This window comes from Nothoprocta perdicaria, unplaced genomic scaffold (assembly GCF_003342845.1).
Source record: "Nothoprocta perdicaria isolate Ctin4 unplaced genomic scaffold, notPer1 scaffold_132, whole genome shotgun sequence".
NCBI lineage: Eukaryota > Metazoa > Chordata > Aves > Tinamiformes > Tinamidae > Nothoprocta > Nothoprocta perdicaria.
The window spans coordinates 2,251,623-2,278,470 of record NW_020454450.1 but is presented as its reverse complement, the minus strand read 5'-3'; the positions used below and the strand labels follow the sequence as shown (position 1 = coordinate 2,278,470).

General features: G+C 42.7%; 1 protein-coding gene and 1 long non-coding RNA gene across 8 annotated transcripts in view; both read left to right on the top strand.

Moving 5' to 3' along the window:
• The first annotated feature begins 7,866 nt into the window (after positions 1 to 7,866).
• LOC112942751 lies at positions 7,867 to 17,652 on the top strand. 3 transcript variants are annotated; one of them, XR_003248444.1, is made up of 3 exons: positions 7,867 to 8,042; positions 10,829 to 10,887; positions 17,576 to 17,652. It is a non-coding gene; the product is annotated as an uncharacterized LOC112942751 (long non-coding RNA). The 3 variants fall into 3 exon arrangements; XR_003248445.1 differs by lacking the exon at positions 17,576 to 17,652 and adding an exon at positions 15,471 to 15,651; XR_003248443.1 differs by lacking the exon at positions 17,576 to 17,652 and having other exon boundaries at positions 10,829 to 11,514.
• Positions 17,653 to 17,905: 253 nt separating this feature from the next.
• TRPM8 (transient receptor potential cation channel subfamily M member 8) overlaps positions 17,906 to 26,848 on the top strand; it is a 47,639-nt gene continuing 38,696 nt past the window's right edge. For 4 of the 5 annotated variants that reach the window (XM_026033750.1, XM_026033749.1, XM_026033747.1 and 1 more), the window contains exons 1-7: positions 17,927 to 18,016; positions 18,555 to 18,628; positions 19,976 to 20,132; positions 22,121 to 22,298; positions 23,069 to 23,241; positions 23,986 to 24,160; positions 25,185 to 25,252. In XM_026033750.1, coding sequence (XP_025889535.1) covers positions 17,927 to 18,016; positions 18,555 to 18,628; positions 19,976 to 20,132; positions 22,121 to 22,298; positions 23,069 to 23,241; positions 23,986 to 24,160; positions 25,185 to 25,252 — 915 coding nt within the window. Of the gene's footprint in view, positions 18,017 to 18,554; positions 18,629 to 19,975; positions 20,133 to 22,120; positions 22,299 to 23,068; positions 23,242 to 23,985; positions 24,161 to 25,184; positions 25,253 to 26,848 lie in introns of all 5 variants that reach the window. The other variant, XM_026033751.1, reaches the window with a different exon arrangement.

Genomic DNA, 26,848 nt, shown 5'->3' with positions numbered 1-26,848 from the left:
GGCAGAGCTGCAGGGCTGGTGGAGAGAGGGCTCGAGGCAGCCCAGCCCTCTGCCCCTGCGCCCGCTGCTGCCCCTGCCCAGCCCAGCGCTGCCCCTCACTCACCTGATGGCACCTTCTGGTGCACACACCATGCGTGGGGCCTCGGGTCGCAGGTGTTCGATGCAACCGCCCCATCCTCCTCCTCCTCCCAAGCCATCCAGGGCTGGCTGGGGGGTCGCTCCGCCATCCTGGCCGCGTGGCCAAACTCCGCGGAGCCGCCCGGGGACAACAGAGATAATTCTGGGTGCTCTCAGTGCGCTTCTTCAGCAGCACCTTCGCTCCCGTCCTCTCCTGTTGCCGTCCTCCCGGACACTGCAGGCCGAGCCCGCCTGGCCAGGATGTCATAGCAGTGCAGTCACAGAGGGACGCCTGTGACCCACCGGGGAGGGGCAGGATGACCTTCAGGGGCCGCACGCCCCACTCGTCCCCCTGCTCATGACACCTCTTGGCCCTCAGGGTGCCCCTAAGCCTCTGTGAGACCCCCACTCCCCTCAGGGCTGCTCTGACCCTYGTCTGCTCCCCTGCCCACTGCTCCCTGTCCTCCTGCACCTCCACGAGCCCCCACAGCACCCTGTGCTTTGCCTCACAGGGAGCTGGCAGGTGCCACAGCCTCCTCCCAGTTGCAGATCTGCATGGAAAGTAGGTGTTAAGGCTGTCCCTGCAGGGCTGATACAAGATCTACACCGCTGGCTCTCCTTGCCATCTCTGTAGCCGCAGACACCCTGGGGGACGCCCTGCTCAGGCCTGGATTGGCTGCACTTGCAAGGAACAGCCCTCGAGTCCGGCACTGCCCAAGCAAGGCAACTCACCGCCAAACTCCCACCTGGACAAGTAGAGTAATGGTAGAATCATTGTGCCTAGAAAACAGCTTCAGGACCACGGAGTCCAACTATAAGCCCTCCCACACCACACCTGCTGAACGATCTCCCTAAGCACCTCACATACGCATCTCTTCAGCACTGCCGGGGATGGCAACTCCACCACTTCCTTGGGCAGCCTCTTCCAAGGCTTGACTATTCTTTCCGTGCTGAAAGCTTTCCTAATRTCTTACCTGAATCTCCCCAGGTGCAACTTGAGGCCATTTCCTCTCGTCCTAGCAGTAGTTATGCTGGAGAGGAGACGGATCCCTGCCTCACTACAACCTCCTTTCAGCTAGTTGTGATTCCACTGTTCCTAATACAAGCCAGGGAGCTGTTGGCCTTCCTGGGCACGCTGCTGGCCCACGCTCAGCTGGCTGTCAACCAACACCCCCACATCCTTTTCTGCCACACAGCTCTCCAGCCACTCTGCCCCAAGCTGGTAGCGCTGCATGGGGTGCTTGGGACCAAAGGGCAGGACTGGCCCTTTGGAACCTCATACAGTTGGTCTCAACACATCCATCCAGCCTGGGAAGTTCCCTTGGTAGAGTGTTCCTACCCTCAAGCARATCAACTCCTACTCCTAGCTTGGCATCACCTGCAAATTTGCTGAGCATGTACTCAATCCTCTCATCCACATTGTTGATAAAGAGAATAAAGAGGATCAACCCCTGAGGAACACCATTCATGACCGGTCACAGAACTCTGACTGATGACACCAGCATTTTAGTAAGCTGTTGAGCAGCTGGCTTTTCCTGTTGCTCCCAGTATCCTTCTGGGAGAGCACTGAGGGGATAGAGGAGATCACCTGTGCACCCGCTCCCTTGTCTCCCCAATGCCCTGAAGTGCCTTTTCACAGACTTCAGGCCTCTCGTGGCAACTTCATCACCACCAATTTAGAAGAACAGTAGCAAATAATAGTCTGAGAGCCGTATAAGATCTTTGGGATGTCTCTTGTCTCTCACCTGGCTTCCTGGGAGGCAATATACCTTCCCGTGGAAAGGGTCTGGTCAACATAGTGAGCCCTCTGTTCTCCTTAGAGTGGAGTCACCCACAACAATTACCCTTCTTTTCTTCTTAGTAGGAGCAGTCTTTAGGTGTGTGCTTGACTTGCTCTAGACAACCCTCAGATGTACCTCAGTCCATGTCCTCAAGTTCCAGGACTCCATATCTATTGCATATACTCACCTGAGGAGGCCAGGTGGCCCGGGAGGGGATTCTCCTGCCACTTCCAACAGGAACCTCTTTCTTAATTCCAGCTCTTCTGCCCTAAGGTAAGAGGATAGATCCTCCTTAGATTGGGAGTGTTCCCCCGCACACTTGCTGCGATGACTGCAGGCTGTGACTCCCACCTATGTATCTATCTCTCACATTCTCTGAGGGTCCTTAGCCTTTCTAGCTCCTCCTTCATCAACCCCACCAGGCTACACAGTTCTTCCAGGTGGCCAGACCTGCAAGGCGTTGTCCCTGCTACCCCCATGGGAACACTGAGGAGCTCAGGTGCTCCCTACAGACGGAGACCAGGACAGCTGCAGGTACATGTGGCAGCTCAGTCTGTGTCACCACAGCCTTCCTGGCACCGGCTTTCTACCGAGTGGACACCCTGGCTTTGGCCCATTCCTCCCCCTGGGGTCGAGCGAGAGCAGAGCTCCCTGTGGGGCCAGGTGCGGAGCTCCTGCCTGCTGCCCTGCCCGCGCTAACGGCCGCCCAACGGCCGCGCCCTGCGCTAACGGCCGCCCAACGGCCGCCCAACGGCCGCGCCTCGCGCCCTGGGGCCGCCTCTTGTAGGCGCGCGGCTCGGGCGGGGCCGCTGCTGCCCGCCCGGCCGCCGGGGCTGCCACTCGCTCGCCGCGGTCTCCTGCAGGGCCCTCCGTCTTCCCTCCGTCCCTGATCMTTTTGTAACGGCAAACTGCGTTTCTTCGGCTGCTGCAAGGGGGTCCCTGCTGCCTGCCCTCCCCTGCCTGCAGCCTTCGGCGCTGAAATCCCAGCTCCCAGGCTGGTGTTTGTGGAGCAGAACCACAGATGTGTTGGCTGGTGTGCGCTGTGCACACATACGGCATCGGTCCCCAGCAGCATCCCAGTGTGTGAAGCATAAATTCAATTTTTACACTTACGAATCGCTTTTAGTTTCAGTCTTACGGCCTTTGAGGTACGAGGTATCTAAAATGAGAATGGGATGCCAGGGCAGGAATTCATTTCAAGCACATTCTCAGGGCAAGAAATTTTGACATCTGGTTAAGGGCAGCTGTGCAGGTTCTCATCCTTCCCTTTGGGGACCAATTTCCCTGTATAAAGAAGGTTCCTGCGTCCCCACCACCATGCTCGATAAATGAAGCTTTGCCTGTTTCTAGAAGCTCTGCTAAAAGGATATTTGCATGCTAGGTCTTGGGGGATGCTGCACAGCTATTTCTCAGCTGCCCCCAAGTCCTTCTCAGCAGCGAAGAAGGAGCCACGGGTATATTTTTTTTTCTGTCAGTCCAATTGTTGGTGTGAGGAAAATTTCATGATTCCAACCATCCTTTTAAGCATTCTGCCACCAGAAACATTCACTGCATCTACAATAAAGTAACTTGGGATACAGGTGCTATTGGTTTCTTTTTTATTGTTTCTTATTAACGGCTGAGAGAGATTTCATACGTGTGTGGCTTTGGCTATATTAAAGTTCCTGGAGAGAACACCAACGTTTGCACAGACAAGCTCAACATGGTTTAAAGTCGGCCTCAAAACTTGTCTGTAACTCAAGGAAAAGGAAGGGCTGCGGGGGAGCGGAGGAGGAGGGGTGACTGCTGCTGCACCTGCTGCCTGCAGTAAAGCTGTAAGCAGGATACTGCTTTCTGCAGACAGGGTCCTTCAACTGCCAGGACTCCAATCGGCAAAATGACTGTGTGGCCCAGTCTGCTCTGGATTCCTAAATGGAAACTAAAAAACGCCCTTGCTGAAGCACTCCCTGAGCAGCAGTCTTGTTGCTGCAGGAACATCACAGAGAAACCAAGGTGCTCTAACAACGTGGATATTTGAAGCTAAGCACAGGCATAACGGTCACTGAGGAATTAGGTGCAAGGCTGCAGCTCTGTCCCGGCAATTGGCGGCCATGACACTTCCAAACCTCGAGCTGACCTTGGAGCTCCAGGAGGCAAAGTGTGTGGCCAGGGCCTGGGAGCTGCATGTGACAACACCTGATGAAACAGAAGTTTGGGCTTAAGGCAGTCTTGATTGCCACTTCTCAATGTGGACACTTTGACCATAAATGTAGTCTAGAAACATCCTAAGCARGTTTTTCTCTCTCGCTTTATTTTTTAATGTATTTTCATGAGAACTAGATGTCTAAAATGAGTAGGGGCTTCGAACCACTGAGTGCTGGTGCTGCGGCAGGTTCCCCTGCAGTTACTGCCCTGCCACCTCTTTTCCACATGACATATCCACAGCAAAGCATGAATACTGGCATTTGTAAATGCTGGCCAGATCAGAAACGTTTTTGCCTTCTGAGGGGTTGGTGTGTTAATTGGGTGGTAGGTGAACAATTAATTGCAAACAGGTGGTGCCAGTTAGTGACATAATTTAAGGAGTGACCCATGCCTCACTTCTCTCTTTTCTGAGAGAGGGAAAGGTAAGATCTGCCTGGATTGCTGTTTCTAGTTGATTTTTAAATGTGATAGCACTGATTGTGAAATTTTAAATGTGTTCTTGTGGTGACTGAGTATAAAGCAAGCAGAATGTGTTGTTCTTGATAGTAGTTGAGGAGGATTTGTAACTGTTGGTAGGTGTAGCAGGCATAGGAGCAGGATTCAGAAATGCTTGCTTAGCAGGGCCTTGAATTTTAATAYGGCTCTTTATAAGTAATTATCATTCAATTTAGAGATAGGTATGTGCTTAAAATAAGGAGAACAGCTGAGCTATTTATTGTGAATGTCATGGGCCCTGTTCACACATGTTTCTTTTGTATTACTGAAAAAAGCTCATTAGTATGGGAGAGGTGTGAGGTAAGGACTGGTTTATTTTCTAGGTAGTGATTTTGCCAAGACATGTGTTTTAAGATTCCTCTGTTCTTTGAAAGAGATTGAGGAGCAAAAATATCTTCTTGAAAGCCCTAGGACTTGCTCACCCCTGGGAGCTGRTTATGGCTCCCAGCTTACCTGGTGCATTACCTTTTGATATCTGCTCTCACCAAGCTGTAGACCTGGTTTGGAAAGACTGCAGGAGCAATCACTTTTAAATTAAACATTGTTTTTATGGTACTCTGCAGCAGGAAGGGAGTGTGGAAATAACTGAGAGATGGGCAAGGTCCTTCTGATAGAAGTAAATACTATTGCACAGATCAGGAGGTTCAATTCCCCTGCAGTCCAGGTATCCATGTTGCTTAGCAGTTACACAGCTTCCCACCTTTCTCATCTATCTCTTATTTTCCTTACTCTTGCAGATAGTTGGARTATGCTTTAGCAGTAGGTTATTCATTTGGTGACAGGCTTTGAAATGCAGAAACTGAGTATGTGGTGGTGCTGTGCTGGTTTGAAAACCCTGATGCAAAAGTTTCTCAAGGGCCTGGTTTCTCAATTTCAAACTCAACTGAAGTTTCTCAATTCTTGTGGAAAGTTCAGCCAGTTGAATTAGTAGAGCTCTCTGTGGTGTTTTGTATTTCCAGTTGGTATTGAGCCCTAGTCTTGTCTTCAAAACTAATTTTTTCTCTGAGTAAAAAGTGCAGGACTAGCTCTCCAGCCTAAGTCTTCTCTTGCAGGTCAATCATGAGTGTGAGGGAGGCTACAAAATTAGTCTTAGAGCCATCTCACTTGTGTTCCCATAGTCAGAAGCCCTGTTACAAGCAATATTTAGGAACTTCCTCTCTTCCTCCCTGCTGGATCTTTTGAAAAAGGTTAGTAGAGGCTGGTGTCTTCTGGAGACTGATGCAAGGCATTAAAGCAGTACATCTTGTCTTCGCTTTTGGTTTGTTTTGTGCATTTTGAATAGCAGAGCAGTTAAATACAAAGTGTCTTTGATAGGTGGTGTATTTTGGACAGACTTCCCCAGATTGTTTGGGATCATATCTTTGGCATTAGCCAGGTGAAATTCCATCTAGTTCCTGATGATTTATTTTTTATGAAGCATACTTTAGCAAAGCACAGTGTTTCCACAGGGAATGTGTTTTCATTATAGTGCTTCCCTGCTAGAACTGTATTATGCTTAAAACTTACATAATGAATGATGTTTCTTATGTTTTTGCAGTTGCCAAAACTTGAAGAAGCTTTTATGGATTTGTGTATAAAGGCACTTGACTGGAGGGGAAAAAAATACAGTTATGTTACTGTTCAGTCATTCTGATGTTCCTTTAGCGCACTGTGTATATATGTATATATGCTCACACATATACAGATTTAGGAGGATCATTGACACTGTCTTTATTAAAAAGTACATGTGTTTGTGAGGGTTTCCAAAGCAAGAATTGCACATGCCGTGTTCAGTGGATGTTCTGTTGCTGCAGTGCCTGAGCTGCTAAGGATTCAAATAGCGTGAATAGAGCAGCTGCATGCTGGGTCTTGGTGYAGAAATGATTTGCAGGGTATAGGTGCTCACAGCTTGCTTTGTACAGGTTCTGTTCTTGTGGGACATCTAGTGGCAGAAAGGAGACCGCTATCTGGGAAATCAAAGTATTTAGAAATGTGACGAGAAATTCAGCCTTCTTAAGAAAAGAAGGCTGATTAGTTTCCTCTACCTATTGGTTTATAAGTTGCAGATAACTTTGAGTTTTGCTGATGTTTAAAAGCAATTTGGATTTTCAATTTCCAAAACTATGTTTGGAAGCAGCAAGGATAGACTGCAACTTGAGGGCAATAGGTATGCCCAGCAACAAGTTTCTTAGGTGGCTTTCAGCTCCACTTCCTAGTTCTGCAAAAAGAGTGGTGGAAATGGTGGGATTTTCTGCTCTTTCTGTGGTTTTCCCTTCTTGGCAAGGGCAATACAAACTATCTCCTTTGATGGAGTTGGACCAATCTGAGATGCCATAGCAGCCTAGGGTGTAATGTAGAACAATGTGGCTGTCTAAATTCCTGCTTTGGTGTTGTGGTTTCTACCTTCTTTCTGGTATCTGAAGTGCTTGAGTATCTTAACTGCTTTAACCCTACTCGGAGTAGGGTTAAAAAATAAGGTAGATGTTAAAGTTGGTGGGAAGGGGGCAAAATACCTACATGGAATGGATTTGGAGAGCAGTTTCAGCACAGAAGTGCTGTACTGAAAACTTGCTTTAGAGATAGGTTTGATTTTAGGATGGCAAGTGTTAAGCTGTTCCTTTCACCATTTAACCTCACCTTCTGTGATGGAAAAAATGATTGCCCTCATGTTCTTGCTTTGCTCTGTTGTAACACTAAATACTTGCTGAGAGGTGCTTGTCCATGCTGTTAATGTGTAGTAATGGGATTGCTATCTTAAAAATCAATACAAATATCACGCTWAAAGAGGAGGACTTATAGATTAGTCTGTCAAGAGCTGTTTTAATAGATCCATCTGACATTTGAGACACTACTCCAAAATTACCTTTTCAGTTTTAAATTAATTTTTAAATGTCACTGGTTGTGGATTCCAGGCTATGTGGTACAAGTTCCTGCAGTGAAAACCTTTCTCAGCAATTTCAGAAAAAAATGGAAATCATAAATGTTTTCATTATTTCTCCAATTGATTGAGAAAGTGCTTTCACAAATGGGGAGTGTCAGCTCCAAAAACATGCTTTATTTTTGCGGTTTTGCCCTTCTTGTAGGCCGGAGAAGCTGGAGAGTTGAAAGTGTGAAAGTTCCGGATGGATCTTTCTAATACTGCTATTTGCAATGTGAAAAGCTGAATGGTGCTTGATTCAAAGTAAGGGTTTTGTTTTTAAGAGATGTGAAAAGTTTGCAGCAGATAGCATATATTGTTACAATCCAGATACTTTATCTTTAATATAATTTCAAGCTTTAAAATCTCCCCTCTCCTTATTTTCACAGTTTTGTTCAGGATGTCCTGAAGATAGAGATCCTTGTCTGGCAGTGTACCTGCAGTCTTCCTCTGCTTCCTAGGAACCCATTTATTATCGATATTTACAGTTACTCATCAAATTTGGACATATTTCTGTGGCCTATGAATGCTTTGTACTGCTGATTTGCTAAAGAGATCCTGAATGCAAGGTGAGTGTGGCCGGTCATGTGGAAATTCTAAAAGCCATTGGGTTTTAGATGGCTTCTGTATAGGGAATAGAGAATATTGTCCTATATTAGGATAGGCAGTATCTGCTGAGATTTAGAAAGAGGAGGAGAGGAATAGAGGTATTTCTGGGCAGGTGCGAGACGTGAAGGTGAACTGAGAGACTTTCCACCTCTTTCTGCTTCTGGTTAAAACCAGAAGAACTTGAGGTGAAGGCTCTGGGTTTAGTGAAAGATTTCTGCCCTGCTGCTGCTGCATGTGAGATCTGAGATCTCCTGGAATCAGGAGTGTCCTTATGGGTGTCCTTGTAGGTGGAAGCTCCTTGGAGWGCGACTATAGCATGGTCGAGTGTCACCTTTGGGCCTCACCTTAGACTTGTGTCCATCAAAGCAACTGACCTTCCCTGATCCCAAACTCCCCGTGGCCTCAGGAAATCGATGAAACAATAAGAGGATCAAATTCCTGGTTTAGTCTAGGTCATTTATCATTCATTAGCATGCTGTGTGATGGATGTAAAATCAAATCTATAAACTACCCCTATCATTTATTGTTTGTAAGCCATAGTCTTGACTGCAATGGCTGRTTAATAATTAATAGAAATTAATGGTCAATGAAAGAAATATACATTATATCCGTAATTACTGGAAGCTTCCTTGTGCATTTTCCATAAGACTRTTTTCTTTGTGAAATTCTGGAAAATACATATATTTAGCATTTGTTTCCAAGCATCATTTTCAGCAGATATTGACTACATCTTTGTATTGATTGGTCTGACCTCTGCTCCCTGGAGATTTTGCTCCTTTGACTATATTTTACTCTTTGCTTCTCCTTTGTACTGAAATTCTCGGCATAGCTGATAGCTCTATTAGTGTAGCCTCTAATGCTTCTCACTTCAAGGCTCTTCTTAGCTAGAAACTTTTCTGAATGTCCCTGGAGTGAGGAGTTCTTGCAGAGTACYGCCCAAACTAAATTGTTTTTGGTGATGGTTTCCTTCCGTCTATTCCACCTTTTCTGAAGATGACTTTTTAGTATCAGCCGTATGGAGAACAAGGTGCTGTGCAATGCAAAGCTCTTCATAAAGTTGGAGGAGGCCAGTCCTTTGCTCGGCCACCCAGGTTGCATCCATCAGGTGATGGTGTCTGTGCTCTTTCTCCTCTCTCAAAGCTGGAGGAGGCTATTAGCTTTTCTAGTGGACTGAGGTCTTTCTTTTTCATAGAACTTGTGTGCATCCAAAGTCTCCGCTGCAAAAAGGAAAAGGTGTCTCTAATGTTTTTCCTACTTTCCTTTTGGGACAAGTTTTTCCAAGTGCCCTGGGGTGAGTGGCAGAGCTTGACCTGAGAAGTTTATAGCTCCAGAGTCCAATCCTTTSAGCAAAGACTGTGGTAGGTACCAGCTAAGGTGTTTGCTGAAATAGGAGCTCACAGACCCAGTGAAAAGCACAGATTGTCACATTTTTTTTTCTTCCAATGAAATGTGCAGGGCTTGGCTGGGTGATTGCAAGAGAGTCCACCTGAGTTTGAGATGTGCTTGAAAGTCATCRTGTTGTAACTGGAGCCACTGGTGAGCAAGGAGTCCAAGTGCAGATCAGGAATACTCACATGGGAGCATTGCAGACATGGAGCTTGGGATCCCTGCTGGGAAATGTTACAGGGGGTCTGTGTGGAAACGGGGCAGGGCAGAGGGTGTGATGCTGTGGTCAGACTGTCTTGTGATGCAGGTCCCATTTCTGGCATTTTGTTCTGTTTTCTCTCACATCTGTGCTGTTTCCAACAGGACCTGCAGCCTGATAGGAGAATTTTGCCCATGCCTACGATGGTTCTGGGCTCTTAGAGCAGTAGTCTGGTATCTGCTGCCAGAAATGCTGCTTTCAAAGTTGGAGCACCCTAAATGTCACCTGCATTTTTGATGATACTTTCTAGCAACACTGTATTCCTGGCACTTCCTTCACTGATGTTTCTTTCTGGTTTATGTTTACACAAGAAACAGATAGCAGTGGAATCTGGACAAGTTCTCTCTAGTTGACCTGTCACTTCTACAGGGTAGATAGTAAATAACATGTTTCTAAARGCATTCCTTTTCATGACACCTTTAAGAGAAACCTGTTTTTTCTTTAAAAGAAACCTGCTTTCTTTTAATGAAAGAATGAAGAATTCTCCATGTAYGTATTCTGACATTTTCTAAATGCACCAGAATTTCTGTATTTGTAATTCCCATGAAAATGAAATGAAATCTAATTCAGAGCCTGGAAGTTTTCAAGGCAGAAGCTAAAGGTGAATGTGATGAAATTTGGCTCTATTCAGTGGTCCCAAATGACTGTGAGCAGAACTGTTAGCTGTGGGAATCTGAAAGTGCAGATAGGACCYCATTTATCCTACCATAGTCCTCCTGGATTTAGGCTTGCATTTATACAGAGGTTTGCAAGGGAAATAAAAATAACCAACTGTATACACATTTGGCTCCTACCATGATGAATCCCATCCTAGGTTAATTAAATGTAATTTAATTAGCTGTATTTGACAGGGAGCCAGCAGTAGGTTAGATGACTATATTTGTTGACATGTCAGAAGAACAGAGGAAATGTTTTCATAATTAATAGATCAGGGAGCTGCAGTCATTTCTCATCTGGGTTGTAAAAACATAACATTGTCTGATAAGGCCAGAAAATATATCATCCTTTCTGCATTTGCAATTGCTTATTGTTACTTCCATATGACTATTATGTAGAACAGATTTCTCTGTAAGACAGCAACTTGTTCTTTTTTATCTACAGGTGACACGTCGAAGTTGAACAAAATCATCAGAGGATACTGGTAACCRTTCTTCTTTCATGTGAGTGTGGTCCACAAGCAGAGTCGTCCAGTGCTTCATGGCCTTTCTCTGAAGTAAAGAGAGGAGTTTGGCATGGAAAGCACTCTAGATGACTTAGGAGGGTATGGAGTCTCAATCACGAGAGCTTTTTAAGGACAATTTCATGAACCATCTGCCACGAATGAAGTAAACCTGTTTGTGTCTTTAGGGAAGGAAGGAGGGAAAAAAAGGCAATTTGCCTCTGTAGGAAAGGACAGTTAGAGTAGGGAAAGATTTTTCTGTCTTTGGGTGGTCAAATRCTGGAAAAACCTCCCAAAGAAGTTGAGAATCTCTATTCTTATATATCTTTGGGATACTCAGAACTCAACCGGGCATGGCCCAAAGCAATCCTCTTGTARTGGATTGAACCAGGGACCTCCAGAGATAGTTGCCAACCTATAGACTCCAATCCTATGACTTCCATGGATTAAGGACATKTTAATTGGTGATTTCATTGGAGATATGATTAGGAGGTAACCTCTAGGGGACAATAAATGAGTCACTGCTCATGGTGCACACTATTCTCTGAGCCATGTTGTAAAACTTGAATAGTTGTATGAGATACGCATGCTGTGCTCCCTTTGTGGAGAGGAGACCAAAATAATCACACACAGAGCTTAATTTTGCTTGAATCTATATTGCTCATTTTCACAGCATATTTTGTAGAAACAGATGTATTTCTTCACAGGAGCAGTCTCTTTTGATTAAATTAAAATCTGTGAAGGCTTTTTGTAGCACTTTGTTTCTATGTTACTACTTGTCTGTGTGTCATACAGCTTTGATTTATGAATACAATCTCAGTGCATGTGAAGTATGCTTATCAATCTTATGCACTGAAAGAACTSAAACCATAAAAATACTGATGAGCATGTCTAAGTTACAACCTTTACAACGGAGTGACRTTGGTTATTAATAAAGAATAGTTCGAATCTTAGTGTTATTATACTAAACCTCAAAAAGAAAAGAATTTAAAGTAATTCCTGAGTTATTTGTATGTACTCTTACTGAAGTACAAGATGTTCCTTKTAAAGTGGTTTTGAATAGGTTTAGTTTTGGTGAAATAGGAATATGACTTATTACTACTGTTAACTTTTTGGTCTTCAACTTACAAAACTTTCATTGCTTAATCTGTCTTAAAGAATTGCTACTTAGATCTATAGGTATCTCTGCTGTGATCAACTGGATTATTCTAGTTTAATTCTGCTTTGATCCTGGTTAAATTCAGAGATTGATATAGTTGTGGCAAGGGTAAGGTGGTGAACCTGCTGCATTGAAATTGGTGGAAGCGAGTCTCAGTTTTCTAATTGAATAGTGTTTGAGATTGCCTTTTTTGAGGTAATCTAAAATATTTTATACTTTTTTCTGAAGCTTGATCAACACTTTCTCAGAACATTTCTTAAGTGCCTAATAGCCTGAGGTCCACAACCTCTAGTCATCTCTGAAAATCACTCCAAATGCTCATAAGCTGAAAATTGCATAATTATTTATGGTGGTTATCTTTTTATTTTTAAGGCTTTTACAGAGAAAATTTGACACAGTGTTCTAGCCATACCTATTAATATTTCACATCAAAATGTACTTTTAAAGCTTTCTGTACAAACATGCAAATCAGAAAGATTTCACCCTTTGTTCTCCAAAAGCAAAGTTTTTTTTCACACCACAAACCAAGCTAGTGTGTGCATTCAGGAATTCATATTGTTAGAGATTTGAAATTTTTGTGAAATAAAATGCCAGGTGGAAGAGCAGGTAGGGCTGCAGCTTTCTGTTCTGTCCCAGTGTGACTCTCAAGGCTCCTGTGGCACTGAGGCTTTCTGCCCCACAAATGACACTTGTCCAGGATATTGTCCCTTTTAAGTGGGATGACCATGGCATTCAGACCAATGAAAGGTGCTTCTAGTAGGTTTGAACAATTATAATTTCTTTTTGAATGGTTGAAATCCCTATAATTACCGGAATTTAAATGTTTTGCACTGGCTTGTGTTCTCTTCAGTTACTACTCATTGTAGGTGTGATAGGATGTTATGTAGCTTGGAAGGACAAACAGCTAAAAATAACAAAATTGTTTTCAGGAATAAATATTAAATCCTTGTGACGTGAGCAGTTTGCTAGCCAGAAATATGATTTTTACAAGGTTTTCCWTGTAGGAGGAATAAGACTGTTTAGAGCTGTTTTTTACCCAACTTTACATCAATGCAGAGCAGCCATAAAGTGTTGCCTTCTCAGATATTTCTCTTTTGAGCCCTGCCTCCGGGAATTTATGCTCTTCTCCATCAAGACACAATATCCCCCCAAACTGTTATCTGTTTTTCATACCAAAGTTTCACTGGAACCAGRTATAAACCCTGCAATTTATGTAAGGCTTTGGTTATAGTTTGACTAGTTTCCTTGGCATTTCTTGGAATGAAGAACACCTGCAGTTGGGGTGAAGAACACAGGCTTAGTTTACTGAGTTTTAATATGACCTGGAAGTTCAAAAGTCAGGCTTTGTACTGTACTGACAAAAAGTCAAATTTTGTACTGGGCAAGAGGAAAGAATCTGATTGCAGTGGCTGGTGGGTGCATGGAGCATCYAGGGCTTCAGGCACAGTCCTCTTTCTCCTAAAGGGTATGAACACATACAGCAGCATGTGGAAAGAAATGAGTAGCTGCAGCACATTTTCCTCACCAACTCCTTGTGCTGTTAATGATCATGTGCCTTATTATCTTTTGAGACTTGTATGCTCATAAGTTGGTTACCTAAGTCATCTTCTGCTGCAGCTGGAAAGTTGACCTTGCATACAAGCAAGATGCCATGCAAATCAGTGTATGACTAAGCAGGTTTTAATGTTCAGACATATTCACTAGGAGCTCACATGACTCTTCTGGGTCTCTGGAACGTATTGTATGGGTCTAACATCAGTGCATGACTACAGCATGTCACAAAGTTTTGTATTCTCTGTAGGACCCTTGTGTAGTGCACATGTCCCATTAAAGCACTTCCCTGTCCTGTCAAAGTAGACATAGGAAAAAGGGAAACCACGTTTTGTTTTGGTTTCCAGAGAGATCAACAGCTGATAGCCAGAGAATAATGTAAGAATAGGAGGTCATACAAAGACTTCTCTGAAACATTTCCCATAGTGAAGAATTCATGTTTCCTGAGTTGGAGTTACTAGCTTTATAGGATACAATTCCTGCATTACCCGTGCCATTGGGGAAGCTGCATTATTCAAGGGATGCCCCATTTCTGGACCACTGTTATCCAAGGGATCTTCTGGGTCACTAGAGGTCCTTCTGGACCACTAACTAGAGTCTTACTTGGAAGCTTATTCTGTAATTTTCCTCTCTACTGCTGTGATATGTAGTCTGTGCACATAGTCTTGCACGTGTGTGTCTGTATCTATTTTAGACTGTCCTTGTCCTGTTTGATCTGAAGAACTGTGTGTTCAATCTTAGGGCTTTTGTGGGGTGCCTGTTGCTAGAAGATTGCCTTGCCATCTGTGTAGCATCTTCAGATGTCCTTGCTCACAGCTGAAAAGTAGTGAGAGATGAACAGGAAGCTTAGGTCATTGCTGAGAACAGCTGAGCACTTAAGGAGGGAGATGGGATTTGAGCTGAAAAGGCCGATAATTATCTTAACTTCTCCTCAGGTCTGTTGTGTAGTTCATACCACTTGTATTTGGGGTGCTTTTGAGGATAAGTGTTTAGTATTATCCCCTAGTTTATGTTTAGTCATTTTTATTTCTTTCTTCCCCTTCTAATGCTGTTCAGAGGTGCAGTGTCTGAACAGGACGTGCTGAAACAGGTTTGTTCTCCCTGGTGGTTCTGAAAGGCTGTTCTTTTAAAATATATTTGTGAATCCAGAGTATCATGGGGAATTACTTTGAGAAATGTTGTTCCCAGAGCCTTGTGTGGAAGTTACGAGTCCAAGATCTGCTTTAGAATGATCTCTGAAGTGGATGGATTGGATGAATGATGTCCTTGAGCTGAACACACATGTGGTGGGGAAGGCAAAAGCATGTTTTAATCCCATCTGGCTTGTTGGTGTATGCTACTGTAGGGAAGCTAGTAGTAGTAGCTATGAATTTCATGATGATCTAAGTTATTYTCTCCAAAGTGAAATGTTAATTCAAAGGAACAAGGGAACCAGGTTACTTTACACTGGTGAGAGAGACTTGCAGCTGAAAAACTTAAGAAGCTCAGAGGAATTTTATATCCGGTTTAAATAATCAGTTGTAGATTTCTGTATGGTCACTCATGTCAGCAACTTTTCTGTAAGTTAGTTCCTTAAGTGCTGACTTTAAGACTGTTTTGTTCTCTTTTGGTGTATTAAAAACTGAATATTGATTCCCATAAGCATTTTCTTGTCATACTTGTGGCTTTTTAATAGCGTTAAGTTAAATAACAATACTGTAGTTTTCTTATGATAGAAGATGGAGCAGAAACATTGCTGTTTTCAGACACTTAGCAGTAACCTACTTTTTTCCTGTATCCTGCTGTACTTAGTCTTGTTTCRTTATCAATTGCTAAATGATCTGTTCTTGCTCTCTCCTGTGCATTGCCTCCTCTTTTGCGTCCTCCCTTAAAAGGAAGGTGTGACACCAATCAGAAAAGGTGGAGCTTTGCAAGCTGAAGTATATCAAAACCTTCTTCAAGGAATGAGTCCAGCAGGATCGCTGGGGCATTTTGTGAAGATTTTGGAGAGTATTTCACCCTGGGATGTGATTAGGTTTTGTATTTTCTGCAGTCAGACTATATACTTTGAAAAGTCTGTAACTGAGGTGAGTCTCGCATCTTCTGAGGAAACTTTTATTTTAAACCAGGGGCTAAAATTAGGTTGATGGCAATAATGATTAGAGGCATAAATGAATCTAAGATGTTTCTGAGCATGGAAGTTGGTCTTGTTTAGCTGTAGCCAATTTGGTTCCAGCTGGAATTGGTTTTTAAAAGCCTGCTGTAAAAACTGAAGTCTCTTTAAAAAAAAAAATAATATTTTTTGTTGCATGTTTTTCCTTCAGTCACTGACAGGTGGAAGATTTTCTTGGAATAAACTATTCCAAGTGCTATAGGAGTCATCGTAGACYGTTTAGAGGACTGCTATAGTGTTTAGCCAGTGATAAAAATGTGTCAAGGAAGCAATGCTTTAATACAGTATTTTGTACTTTGTATGCCTTTCTCCATATTTAATAGGTTCAAAATGATGGAAAATAATTTTTTGCCTGTTATGTAGACTGCAGCTATGTTCTTCAATTCATTATTTAAAGCATGTACAGTTTTTGTGCTGTTTCTATCACTTGTAGGGTTATTGGATTTCTTTCATAAATATCAACTCAACCCTATGCTACTGATTAAGTTATTCAAAACTTAAAAAAAAAAAGTTAAAAATAATGCCTAAGCTTTTCAGAGCTTCTCTGCCCTCCTGCGAACTTTTTTCAACTTGTTTGCAGCACATTCATTCTTATCAATTATTTACMGATGCAGTGAGACAGACTTGAAATTCTTTAGTGTTTTCAATGAATAATTTAATGCCCTTGTTTCCATTTAATCTCTTCTCTGTATAGTTATGTGCATGGTCACTATTCTGTTGTTAAACTTACTAAGCGCATCAACAAATAAAACTCAGCCAATAAGTAGATTGCACAGATCAAGACCAAAACATCTTTCTCCCCATGGAACCATTACCTTGCATTCTAGCTTTTTAATCATCTATATTTAYATCAAGCATCATAACAAATTAAAATTACTTGCTTACTGGTTTATTAGGAAACATGTCTCCCAACACACGATTACTGATCTTATTCTGTAAAGCTTTAATTTAGTAGTAGCAGCAAACTTCCTTGCTCTTGCAGGGGATGTTTGTGTAGCTAAGTGTTTTGTGGAGGAAGTTGTATGGTGGACACATCTCAATCATCTTTTATCTTGATGTGTACTCATGTCAACATTTTGTCCATGTCCAAATAATTCCCTGGTGGTTCTTTGGACATCCCTCTGTGTATGCCCAGCACTTGGCCTCTGCTGGCCTTAAAATGATAGCTGCAAAGCTCTTGGAATAGCAATTAGCAGAAATAATACTTTGAGTGTACTTGGACATCTTCCAGCATTCRTACTCCTGGTGGAGCTCTGGCATGTGAAAATCAGATGTTTCTTTATAGCAAATGTCTCTGGTGGTATCAGCTTTCTTCTGTTAGCCTCAATTTCTCATCTGTAAAAGGTAAGTTGCATTGGATTGCTTTTTCTTGGTATTCTAGAACACATCTATCATGCAGTGCCATATAAAAGAAGATTTATTTGCCCAGAGTTGTTGATAATGACTATGTTTTTGGAAGCAGAGTTGCRTAGGTGGGAAGATAACTCTGAAGACCTGTGGTCCATCCCTTCCTCAAAGTTGGTCCAGACAGGTCAGGTTGCTCCAGGCCTTTTCTTTTGGAGTGTTTCCTAGRAAGGAGTTATTTCACAACTTCTAGGCTCTTTTCCCATTTTTGACATTCCTTGTGATTAAAAAATATTTTAATATAAGTTGAGTTGGAGTTTTCCACCTTAGTGTTGATCATCTCTCCTGCTTTCCCTGGGCGCTTCTGAGAAGAGTGGAGTTTTGTTGCATTTACAAGTTCCCATCAAGATGATGATAATATAGTAATAATTATAGTAAGTAGGGAATGGCACTAAGATCTCCCCTTTGCTTTCTCTTCCCCAGGCTTGAAAAGAGCAGTGTGCTCGGACTTGCCACGTGCATCGCGCTGCCTGCAGCCCAGCCCAGCACCAAGGGGAGTGTTGAGCAGCAGCTCTGCAGGTGAGAACGCTCTATCCTGTACACTGAAGGGCAGTGGGTATTTTCCAAAGGGTTAAGGGTGGAAGAGTGGGTTAGTGAAGACTGGGAAGGGAAAAGTCTTAATCATATAATCATAGAATGCATAAGGTTGGAAGGGACCTCAGAGGTCATCTAGTCCAACCCCCAAGTTATCATATCGTCTGGTGAAAGTAATGGCTGTTATTCYGAGCCTTCATCTCCCCCTTTCCTGTGCTGTTTCAGGTTTCTATGGGCACCATGCGGTATCGAAGAAATGGCAATTTTGAGAGTTCCAGGCTCCTGTATTCCAGCATGTCCCGCAGCATAGATGTGTCTTGTGGCGACAGTGTGAGTATCAGGAACATCCTTGATGAGGGGTTTACTCTCCTGGAAGTGGGTCACAGTGGTAATGAATTTGCTCATGTGCAGACGGGAGCAGACTAATTGATTTGTGGCAATTTCCCCTTTTGTGGAAGAGTTGATCTAGCTAGCAACCCTCAAGCTGTAATGGCTCTTCACTGAAATAGGAAAGGTATAAGCACATGCCCTGGATAAGACTTGTGGATGGAAATGATTGATTTATTAGCAGAGCTGGTATAGTTGGAAACCACTGAGAAGCTTTGTGTTGGAAAAATCTGTCTTTAAAAATCTTAATCTGCTTTAGATCTGAAGAGGGTTGTCCTGTTTGATATCAGATGTAGTTTTGGAATTCCTATCTGTAACTTCAGTAGTCTTTTGTGACCTGAGTGTTCCATCCATTTAGTGCTTTCCAGCTACTCTTCACCAACTGTTTTGAGAAAAGAGACTTGGAGCAATTGCAATAGTTGTACTTGTTAAGTTGTCTATGTTTTCCTAGAAGTAAAAATGTCATTTTTTTTCTTCCAAGGATTTGGTCAGCTTCATTCAAGAAAACTTTAAGAAGAGAGAATGTGTGTTTTTTACAAAAGACACCAAGTCAGCGTAAGTGGACACTTCTCCTTTACAAGATTTGGGACTGGGAAATGAGTGTTTCTACCTTTTAGGCTGTTTGAGAGGTGAGGGAGGCCTAGTTTTTCCAGGCTGAATCAGGAAATGCAACATCATTTGTCCTGCATGTACAATTCTATAATGCTTTTGCTTAGGGCTGAAATGTTCTTCAGCCATTATGGAAAGAGGTTTGATGGGACATGCACCACAGAGTGCTTCTCCAAGCTCCACACTGTGTCTGTAGTTGATACAAAAACTGGAAATGTAACAGTTGGAAAGATACTCTGCGAGTAACTTCACGCAAAATCAGAAAAACTTTGAGCCAACTTTGAGTGCCTTCTAGCAACTGTGTAAATTTTTACATCAAATTCCCTATTTGCAACATAACTGTGATAATACATAGATACTTTATGGATACCTTATACTCCTGTCCTCTGCATCTTCATTCAACTCTGAACCTCTGAGGAAAAATGCCTCAGAGGGAGGGGAACTGGTCTCATCTCAGTTTTTCTTTGTCCCCTTTTGCCATTAAAGATGAGATTTGGAAAAGGGTCAGTGGAGGACAGACAGTTTTATCTCTCAGTATACAAATTTATACTTGAAACCCTCAGCTTSCCTTCAGATGGCAATTAGGTGGCAGCAGGTGCAGGACCAAATCTTCTCCACGAACAAGAAACACAAGGAATGGTGCAAGTTGGTGTCTGAAGGTCCTTGGTATTCTTTAAGYGAGTATGACTGGATCATTTATAAAGCATTCTGTTTTGTGCTAAGTATTGAACTTTTATTGCAGTCTGCTATGCCACATAACTCTTCTTGTCCTTTTGTAGCATTGAGACTATCGTTCTCTGCTTTTTTGTGTGTGGATTCTATAGCATCCTAGAAATGCTATTACAAAGGATCCTCGGGCTAAAATTTGGTTGAATGAGCAAAAAGGAAACTAAAACACTTATGCTGGTTGTCAGATGCAGTAGCTTTGCATCCTTTTTCTGTTCTGTTGAACAGAAAGTTCTAAGCTGCTAGTGATCCAACTTGAATTGTGATAATGAAAGAGCTTGTGTAGAAAAGGTTCACCCAAAAATGTCATCTGGTTTCCCAGCACAAAATGTGTGTTCATCTCCACTTCCCAGTGTGAGCTACCAAAGAGATTTTCGGAGGAGGAGTCACATGGTTATATACTGTGCTGCTGAAGCAGAAAGACACTGCACTTGTTCTGATGGTCATACCAGGTGTGAATTCTCTGTCACTTGTTAATAAAATATCAAGCACTGCCAGAAACAAGAGCTTGCTTCTGTGCTCAAGATGTTCACTGTGGGTTTTCATGCTCATTTGCTCTCCTACTAGGGATAACTTGTGTAAATGTGGCTACCCTGAGGATCAGCACATAGAGGGCACAGAGATTAATAGCAGTGACAAGTGGAATTACAAGAAGCACACCAAAGAACTGCCCACTGATGCTTTTGGGGACATTCAGTTTGAAAACTTGGGGAAAAGAGGAAAGGTAAGTGGTTGCATTGAGGATATGTGTTAAAGCCCCTCTTGTGTGTACCRTATTCAGCATCCTGAAACCAATTTAATTCTCTAGGAATGTGGGTAAGGTGAGGCTGAAGTAGATTTTATTTTAATGGAGGTGGAAAGAATTTGGCCACAAAGACGTGCAACTGGTTTTGCAAGCCCTGATATTAGGTAGGAAAAAGTAGTTTCTTATTTCTTTCAGAAGCTGATGATGGGGTTGGAAAGAAGTTATCTGTTTCCAGAGGTGGTRTAAGAATGGGTGAATGAGGGTAATGCTCTGTTTGTGCACCTAGCTGTATTTTATTTGCCCTATAATATAGTTGGAGTGTTTGGGGGTAGGATGATAAAGGAAAATAATTAAAACTAGACCTGTGATGACTTTTCCAATGGGATTTGGCACCACAGGTATATCAGTGTACAGTTGCAGTAGCCATTTTGTGGTCCTCATGCTGTAATCTGAAGTCAGTGAGGAAGAACTGAGCACCATTTTAGCTCTCTGCAGCAGTACCTGTACTTGAAGCCAATGAGATAAGCTCAGGTGCTCAAATAATCGACTCCTGATAAAGAAGCTTTGTTCCTGACTTAGATTTCAGTGTCGAGACAAGGTTGTTTCTTGGAATGTCATTTATTTCTGTTTCACTGTGGAGTAACTTGTGCTTGGGAGAGAAAATGGTAGTAGGATGTACAGCAGTGCCGCTCTAAGGTCTGGTGCATGTTACATGTGCCTGTGTAATACATAAGGATATATAAGGTGCAAGGGATTTCAGATCTAGAGGGGTGTAAAATCTGTCTCTTGTGAATATTAAATACACATGCCTACCTGATGCTCCAGGAAATTGTCATGTTTGTGTAAATAATGGCTGTCAACTTTGCAAAATATATTGTTAGCTTCTTATAAAGGGGATAATCTCAAACCTGAGCTAATAGGAGCATTGCAAATGGTTAGCTGTAGATAAAGGAACTTCTACATTCAGCACATTTTTCAGGACAGAGGAGAGATGAGTGCAGTGGCTTAAGCGTGAGATTTAGACATGTCTTATGCTCTCATGTCTGCCGTGTTGCTCAGGACTTTCAGTGTGCAAGAACACTTCAGTTGCATCTTCCATGCAATCTGAAATGTGCTGCTCCTGATGCTTTACTGATTTCACATGCCAAAAGAACATGTGGCATCCCCTCTTCTGAAGACTGGATTACTATCAGGTGGTGCTTGTGTGAATATAATGCAAGTTACTTGTGTGAATTGAGAAGTGCATCACTTGGGCATACCAGGAGATGGCACAATTGTATCTGAGAAACACATCCAGTTAGAAAGTGGCTGAGCTGAGRGTTTCACCGAAGCTTGTAAAGCTTCACCAGGGATGTAGAGCTAGGAGATTCAGGAATTACACCTGCTGGTGCATTGACTGTGACTGAGGGGTAACTGAATAGTCCTAGGAACCCTTCCTAGAACAGGTATTTTCTTTAGTTCAGGGTAAAACCTCTTGGCATACAGGCATTTGTTTTTCAAATRGATCCCTTGTTTCTGCCCTGCTGTGAACACCAGGTATTGGGCACAAAATGCACTGTGATTCAGGTCCAAGGTAAACCTTTTCATTCCTGGTATGGGTTGTATAGCCACAGATGTCTTTCAAAAGGCTATCGTTTAGTTTAAGGCTAAACTATTATTAGTTTATGGGATGAGGGGCTTGAATAACATGGCAAAAAGCTAGAGAGTCTTTTATAAGTGGGGTGGCAATGGGTCCATGAGTCCTCCTTGCCCCCCCCCCAAACAGTGTTCAAGCTTCACTACAAATTTTTACAATTTATTGTAATACATTATGCTTAAAGTGCTGTTATATGCTAGAAGGGTATACGTTATATTAAGGACACCATGCATGATAAATTCTAGGCTTCATATAAGAAATGTAGTTCCTGATAGGTTCCTAGCTGTCACTATTTACTACTTATATTTTTTTTGTTGTTTTCTCAATGAAGTACATCCGTTTGTCATGCGACACAGACTCTGAAACGCTCTATGATCTCATGACTCAGCACTGGCACCTGAAAACCCCCAACCTGGTCATTTCTGTCACTGGTGGTGCCAAGAACTTTGCCTTGAAGCCCAGGATGCGCAAGATATTCAGCAGGCTGATCTACATAGCCCAATCCAAAGGTAGAGACCTGCAAAMATGTCTGCATTAATTCACTGCTTCTAGCTGTTGTAAGACAAAATAGGAAGAGAAAACAGGTAACTAAAGAAGGTGCATCTAGGCATAAGCTTGGGTAGTTGGCACCTGGACCTTTTCTATTGTCTTGGTTGCCTAAATGACTGTGGTTTTAATAATACTACCAGGTAGGTGAAGTACCTTATTGAAAGTYTATTTTGCTGATTATTTGGCTGATACATTCAGCTTCTCCAAGTCTCTGGATAAAGTAGTATCCATGAGCTTAACTATATCCTTCAGAACATAGGGTAGCAGAGTTCCATGGACCCCATGATGACCTATGCTAAACTTACAAGTGAATTTTGGTCTGTTGCCATAGCCTTTCTGCTTGATGGAGAAAGAAAGGCATGGTCTACTGAGTAGCACTATGGCTTGCATTTCATCTGTGATACAAGCAGCTGGTTTCAGCAGCCTTGGCTGCATAAGCTTGCTGGAGAAGAAGTTCAAGGGCTTAGTAGGGAAGCAGAGTGTCCACTTTGTTTCTGCCTGCCTGGTACACTTCAGGCAAATGYGACTTCCCAATTTGGAAGCAATGGGGTTGAGAGTCATCAGGAGTGCTTGTGGTAATGCCAAGTAAGTTGTGCAGCATGTCTTTTGTGTTTAACTGGAGAAGCAATGCCTCTCCTGAGGCCTCAGGAGGAGTGGGTTTGTGGTATCTCAATGGTAATGTTCTACTGTCCCATCTCATGTTGTTGCTTGTTATCCTGTGTGTCCCCAGGGGCCTGGATTTTCACCGGGGGCACGCATTACGGCCTGATGAAGTACATCGGGGAGGTGGTCAGAGACAACACCATCAGTCGGAGTTCAGAGGAAAATGTGGTGGCCATTGGCATAGCAGCCTGGGGCATGATTTCCAACCGTGAAAGCCTGATTCGCAGCAGTGGTAACGATGTAAGAAACTACATGTAGGGTTCTCTGGTGGGGAAATGGGGAGAAGGTTCCTTTTCAAATTGTATAGGCTGTTCCTGACCGCTGTTGTCAGTGTTAACAATATCTAGTGGCATGTGATGACTGAATTGAGTGGGCAGTTGAGATCTCTGCTTGTACTTTCTGGTAACACAGAGCTAGGCAGATTTTTGCCAGTGCAGTGCTTCTGCTGTAGAGGTGAGTCTATTCAGCCTGACCTGCTGTGTCCTTAAAAATTCGATTGGAGGTCAGYTTTTCCTCAACAAACATACCAGTGAGATGAAAAACACTGTGTGCCTCTTCCCAGAAATGGAGGGACATTTCCAAGGTTATTCTAGCTGTTGTGAAATGTCTGCACAGTTGCCCTCAGTCTCTTATCAGCTAAAAGTATTAGATCTGCCTTTCCTGTTAAGGATCCTGCTCATCCAATGGTATCAGTACCATCTGTTGGACATATTGGTGGTGTTTCCGTTATATTTATTTTACTAGATGTTATAGAGCTTGTCTAAAAATGCATCCTGTTAGCTAAAGAAAGATGGTTGTATTTACTGAGGGGCAATGGAAGTCTGTTTGCACAGATCCATTGCTTCTCATGGATGAAAGAAGCATCCTGGAATGATGACTGCCAGKGAGTCAGGAAATTCATAGACCCCTAAATAACCCGAAATAAATCACCATGAGTCCACCTGTCATTGGATCTCTTATTAAACACATTGTTTCTGATTCTAGGGGTACTATCTGGCCCACTATATAATGGATGATCTCAAGAGAGACCCTCTCTATTGCCTGGATAATAATCACACCCATCTCTTACTGGTTGATAACGGCACCCACGGGCAGCCAGCAACAGAGGCACAAGTACGAACTCAGTTAGAAAAGTACATTTCTGAGCGGGTTATCCCAGGTAAGTGGGGGTGTCAGGCTGCAGACCAGCTTTTTCTTAATCCTGCGTGTTCTTAGATTTTTTTTTTCTGGAAATGAACAAATAGTATGTGGTAGCCCTCAGATGTGGAGCTGGAAGGGAACTGTGTGCTGTCAGGGAGGACCAGTCCTCTTGACAGCAACACCTCTCCCCTTCTCTTTTGTGCCAGTAGCCTGTTGCAGTCCTTTCAAGGGCAAAGCAAACTGTTTATTTTAGTGTTTTAGTCCTTTCCTCTTGCTTGGCTGTCGATATTTTTGAAAACTGGCCCTCGACTTTGGCTTATTTTCCACCTGGGATTGAATTCCAGGTAGCTCAAGCACAACTGTGCAGGAGCTGAAGCTAAGCTTTTACCAAAATAATAATTGTGAGGGCAATTGATCCGTGAGCAGCCTAGGCCTAAATCATCTTTCTCTTGCTCTGCCCCTTCTTTGTCAAGGACTTTGATTTGTCCTTTTTAGCAGAAAATTCTTAAGTTTTTTAACTACCTGCTTCAACTGAAGCATACTTATTGCCAGTTAGGACAGAGCACTCAGACTTAGAAAATTTAGTATATCTCTTAAAAACATCAGCTTCTAGAATCATGGGCTTCTTAACTCTTCTATAAATTTGACAATAGAAGGGGTCAGAGGTTGTTAATCTTCAGCTTGCAGTGAGAACTTTGCATCTAAATTCAAAATGCTCAAACCAGTAGGTAAGCAGGACAAAATTGTGTTTGGGGGATTAGAGAACTTGTAGCAATTGTGACTGGTAGGTGGAAAAAGCCTTTTTTGGAGAATGATATTAGAATTGATGCCAGTTTAGGAAAGCATTAAGAAAAAAAAATGAACTTCCATTTAAAATACAGAAAAACTGCTAATAGAGTTGATGATCAACAGTAGACTGGCATCAAAGTGTATCCATAGACTGCTTGGAAATTCTTTAATTGTATGGAGGAAAATGAGTTGTTTGTATGCATTTTTGGTTGAATCTTTTTCTTTTTCCCTTTTTGTTTTGGCTTGTTTAACAGAATCTAATTATGGTGGGAAGATTCCAATTGTGTGTTTCGCCCAAGGTGGGGGAAAAGAAACTCTGAAAGTAAGTTTCTCTCTTCATTTATTTTGAGAAAACCAGGGACATTGTTATAATATTTAAGATGTGTTTATTCCACAAGCAACATAAAGTGGCCAGTTCTACTGTTCACTGAAACTTGTCTGGCCCTTGCTGCAGAGAGACACTGTTTGCACTTGCATGTAAGCTCTATTGTTGTTCAAAATTTCTGTGCAAAATTTCTGCCTCAGGCTTACACTCTGGGAAAACTTGTTTGAGACAGTTTGTCACCTGTGTAGCTCTTGATGCTTTTGTGCAGGTTTTGGGTTGGAAAAGCTGCCTTGGACCTGTGCAGCAGAGGTAAGTGTTTGCTTTATAGTGTTCTGGGAAAATCAGCTGATGTTGGAAATATCCTGATTTAGAGCTCACTTGAAGCCACTTGGTACTGTCTGAGAGCTATAGCATTTGTGAGTTAGTGGAACTGAAGCAGAATGATTTTTAATAATTTTTAATAACTGCCTTTTTAAGAGGAGTTCTTGGTTACTAATCCTTCTGACCAGAAGTATGCTTTTAATATTGATGCTAATGAGACCAGTTTTTGTCAGGATGACAAACAGCTTGAGTTCTAAGCACAGTCCCTGGCATTGCCTCACTGCCAGCACTAATCAATTAGTGTAAACTACTCTGAAATATCAGATCATGACCTCAGCCTCTCTGTGGCTTTCCCCGATTTTCCAGTTCCATTCACATGCTCAATTTTAACTTTGCCCACAGGTACGATCATGGATGAAAAGAGATCCTGAGTTAAGCTAATCAGAGGTTAATGGAAAGCATCCATTCAGGGGTTGGTGATGTGACAAGTGACATGTTGAACATGTTGACTTCCTCTTGGTTCCCAGTTGCTGGCATCTGAGAGAGGATTTGGCCATCACTGCGGCATGTTGTTTCTCCATCCCATGCAGCATAATTAGGCAGGAAGCCTTATGGACTGCATGTATATAATAGCCCTCAAAGCCACTATTAGCAAATGATGCATAACACAGATTTTCTTAATCATCTAATCAGAATGAATAAAACCTACATCAAATTGAATGTATAAACTCCCATCAACAAGTAACCAGATGACAGTTCAAATGGGACTTCCTGTCAGTCTTTTGGTTATTTCTCAGTGCAGCAGGTACAGTTGGACGTGGGTATCTGGTTTCCTAATAGCTTGGAGGTGAAGCCATCTTAGGAACTGAACTGAGTCTCTGATCAATCCACAGCAATGCAGTGAACGCTGTTGTGCAGGTGCTTTTCCTTGCCATGCCTTAGTCCTGGCAGTGTCAGCCGGGAAAGGCTCCCTCTTTCTTTTGTGCCTCAAGTTGGACAACAGGAATCAGCTTCAGCAGAGAAGTGAAATGTTTCTGTTATAAAATCCCTGCCATGTGTGATGCACACTATAGCTGGGCCTCTCAAGAAAACCTCTTTGATCCAGTTGTCAAGAGAACTTATTTCTTGTTTCACGTATTGCATAATTGTAATATGTTTGTAATTTCACAGCTCCAAGTTAACTTCTTTCTCATGAAACAAACTCTCTTTCTTCAGACAGCTGATAGATGCTGTGTCTTCCCTACTGTTGATAATCACTTGCATTGATTTCTC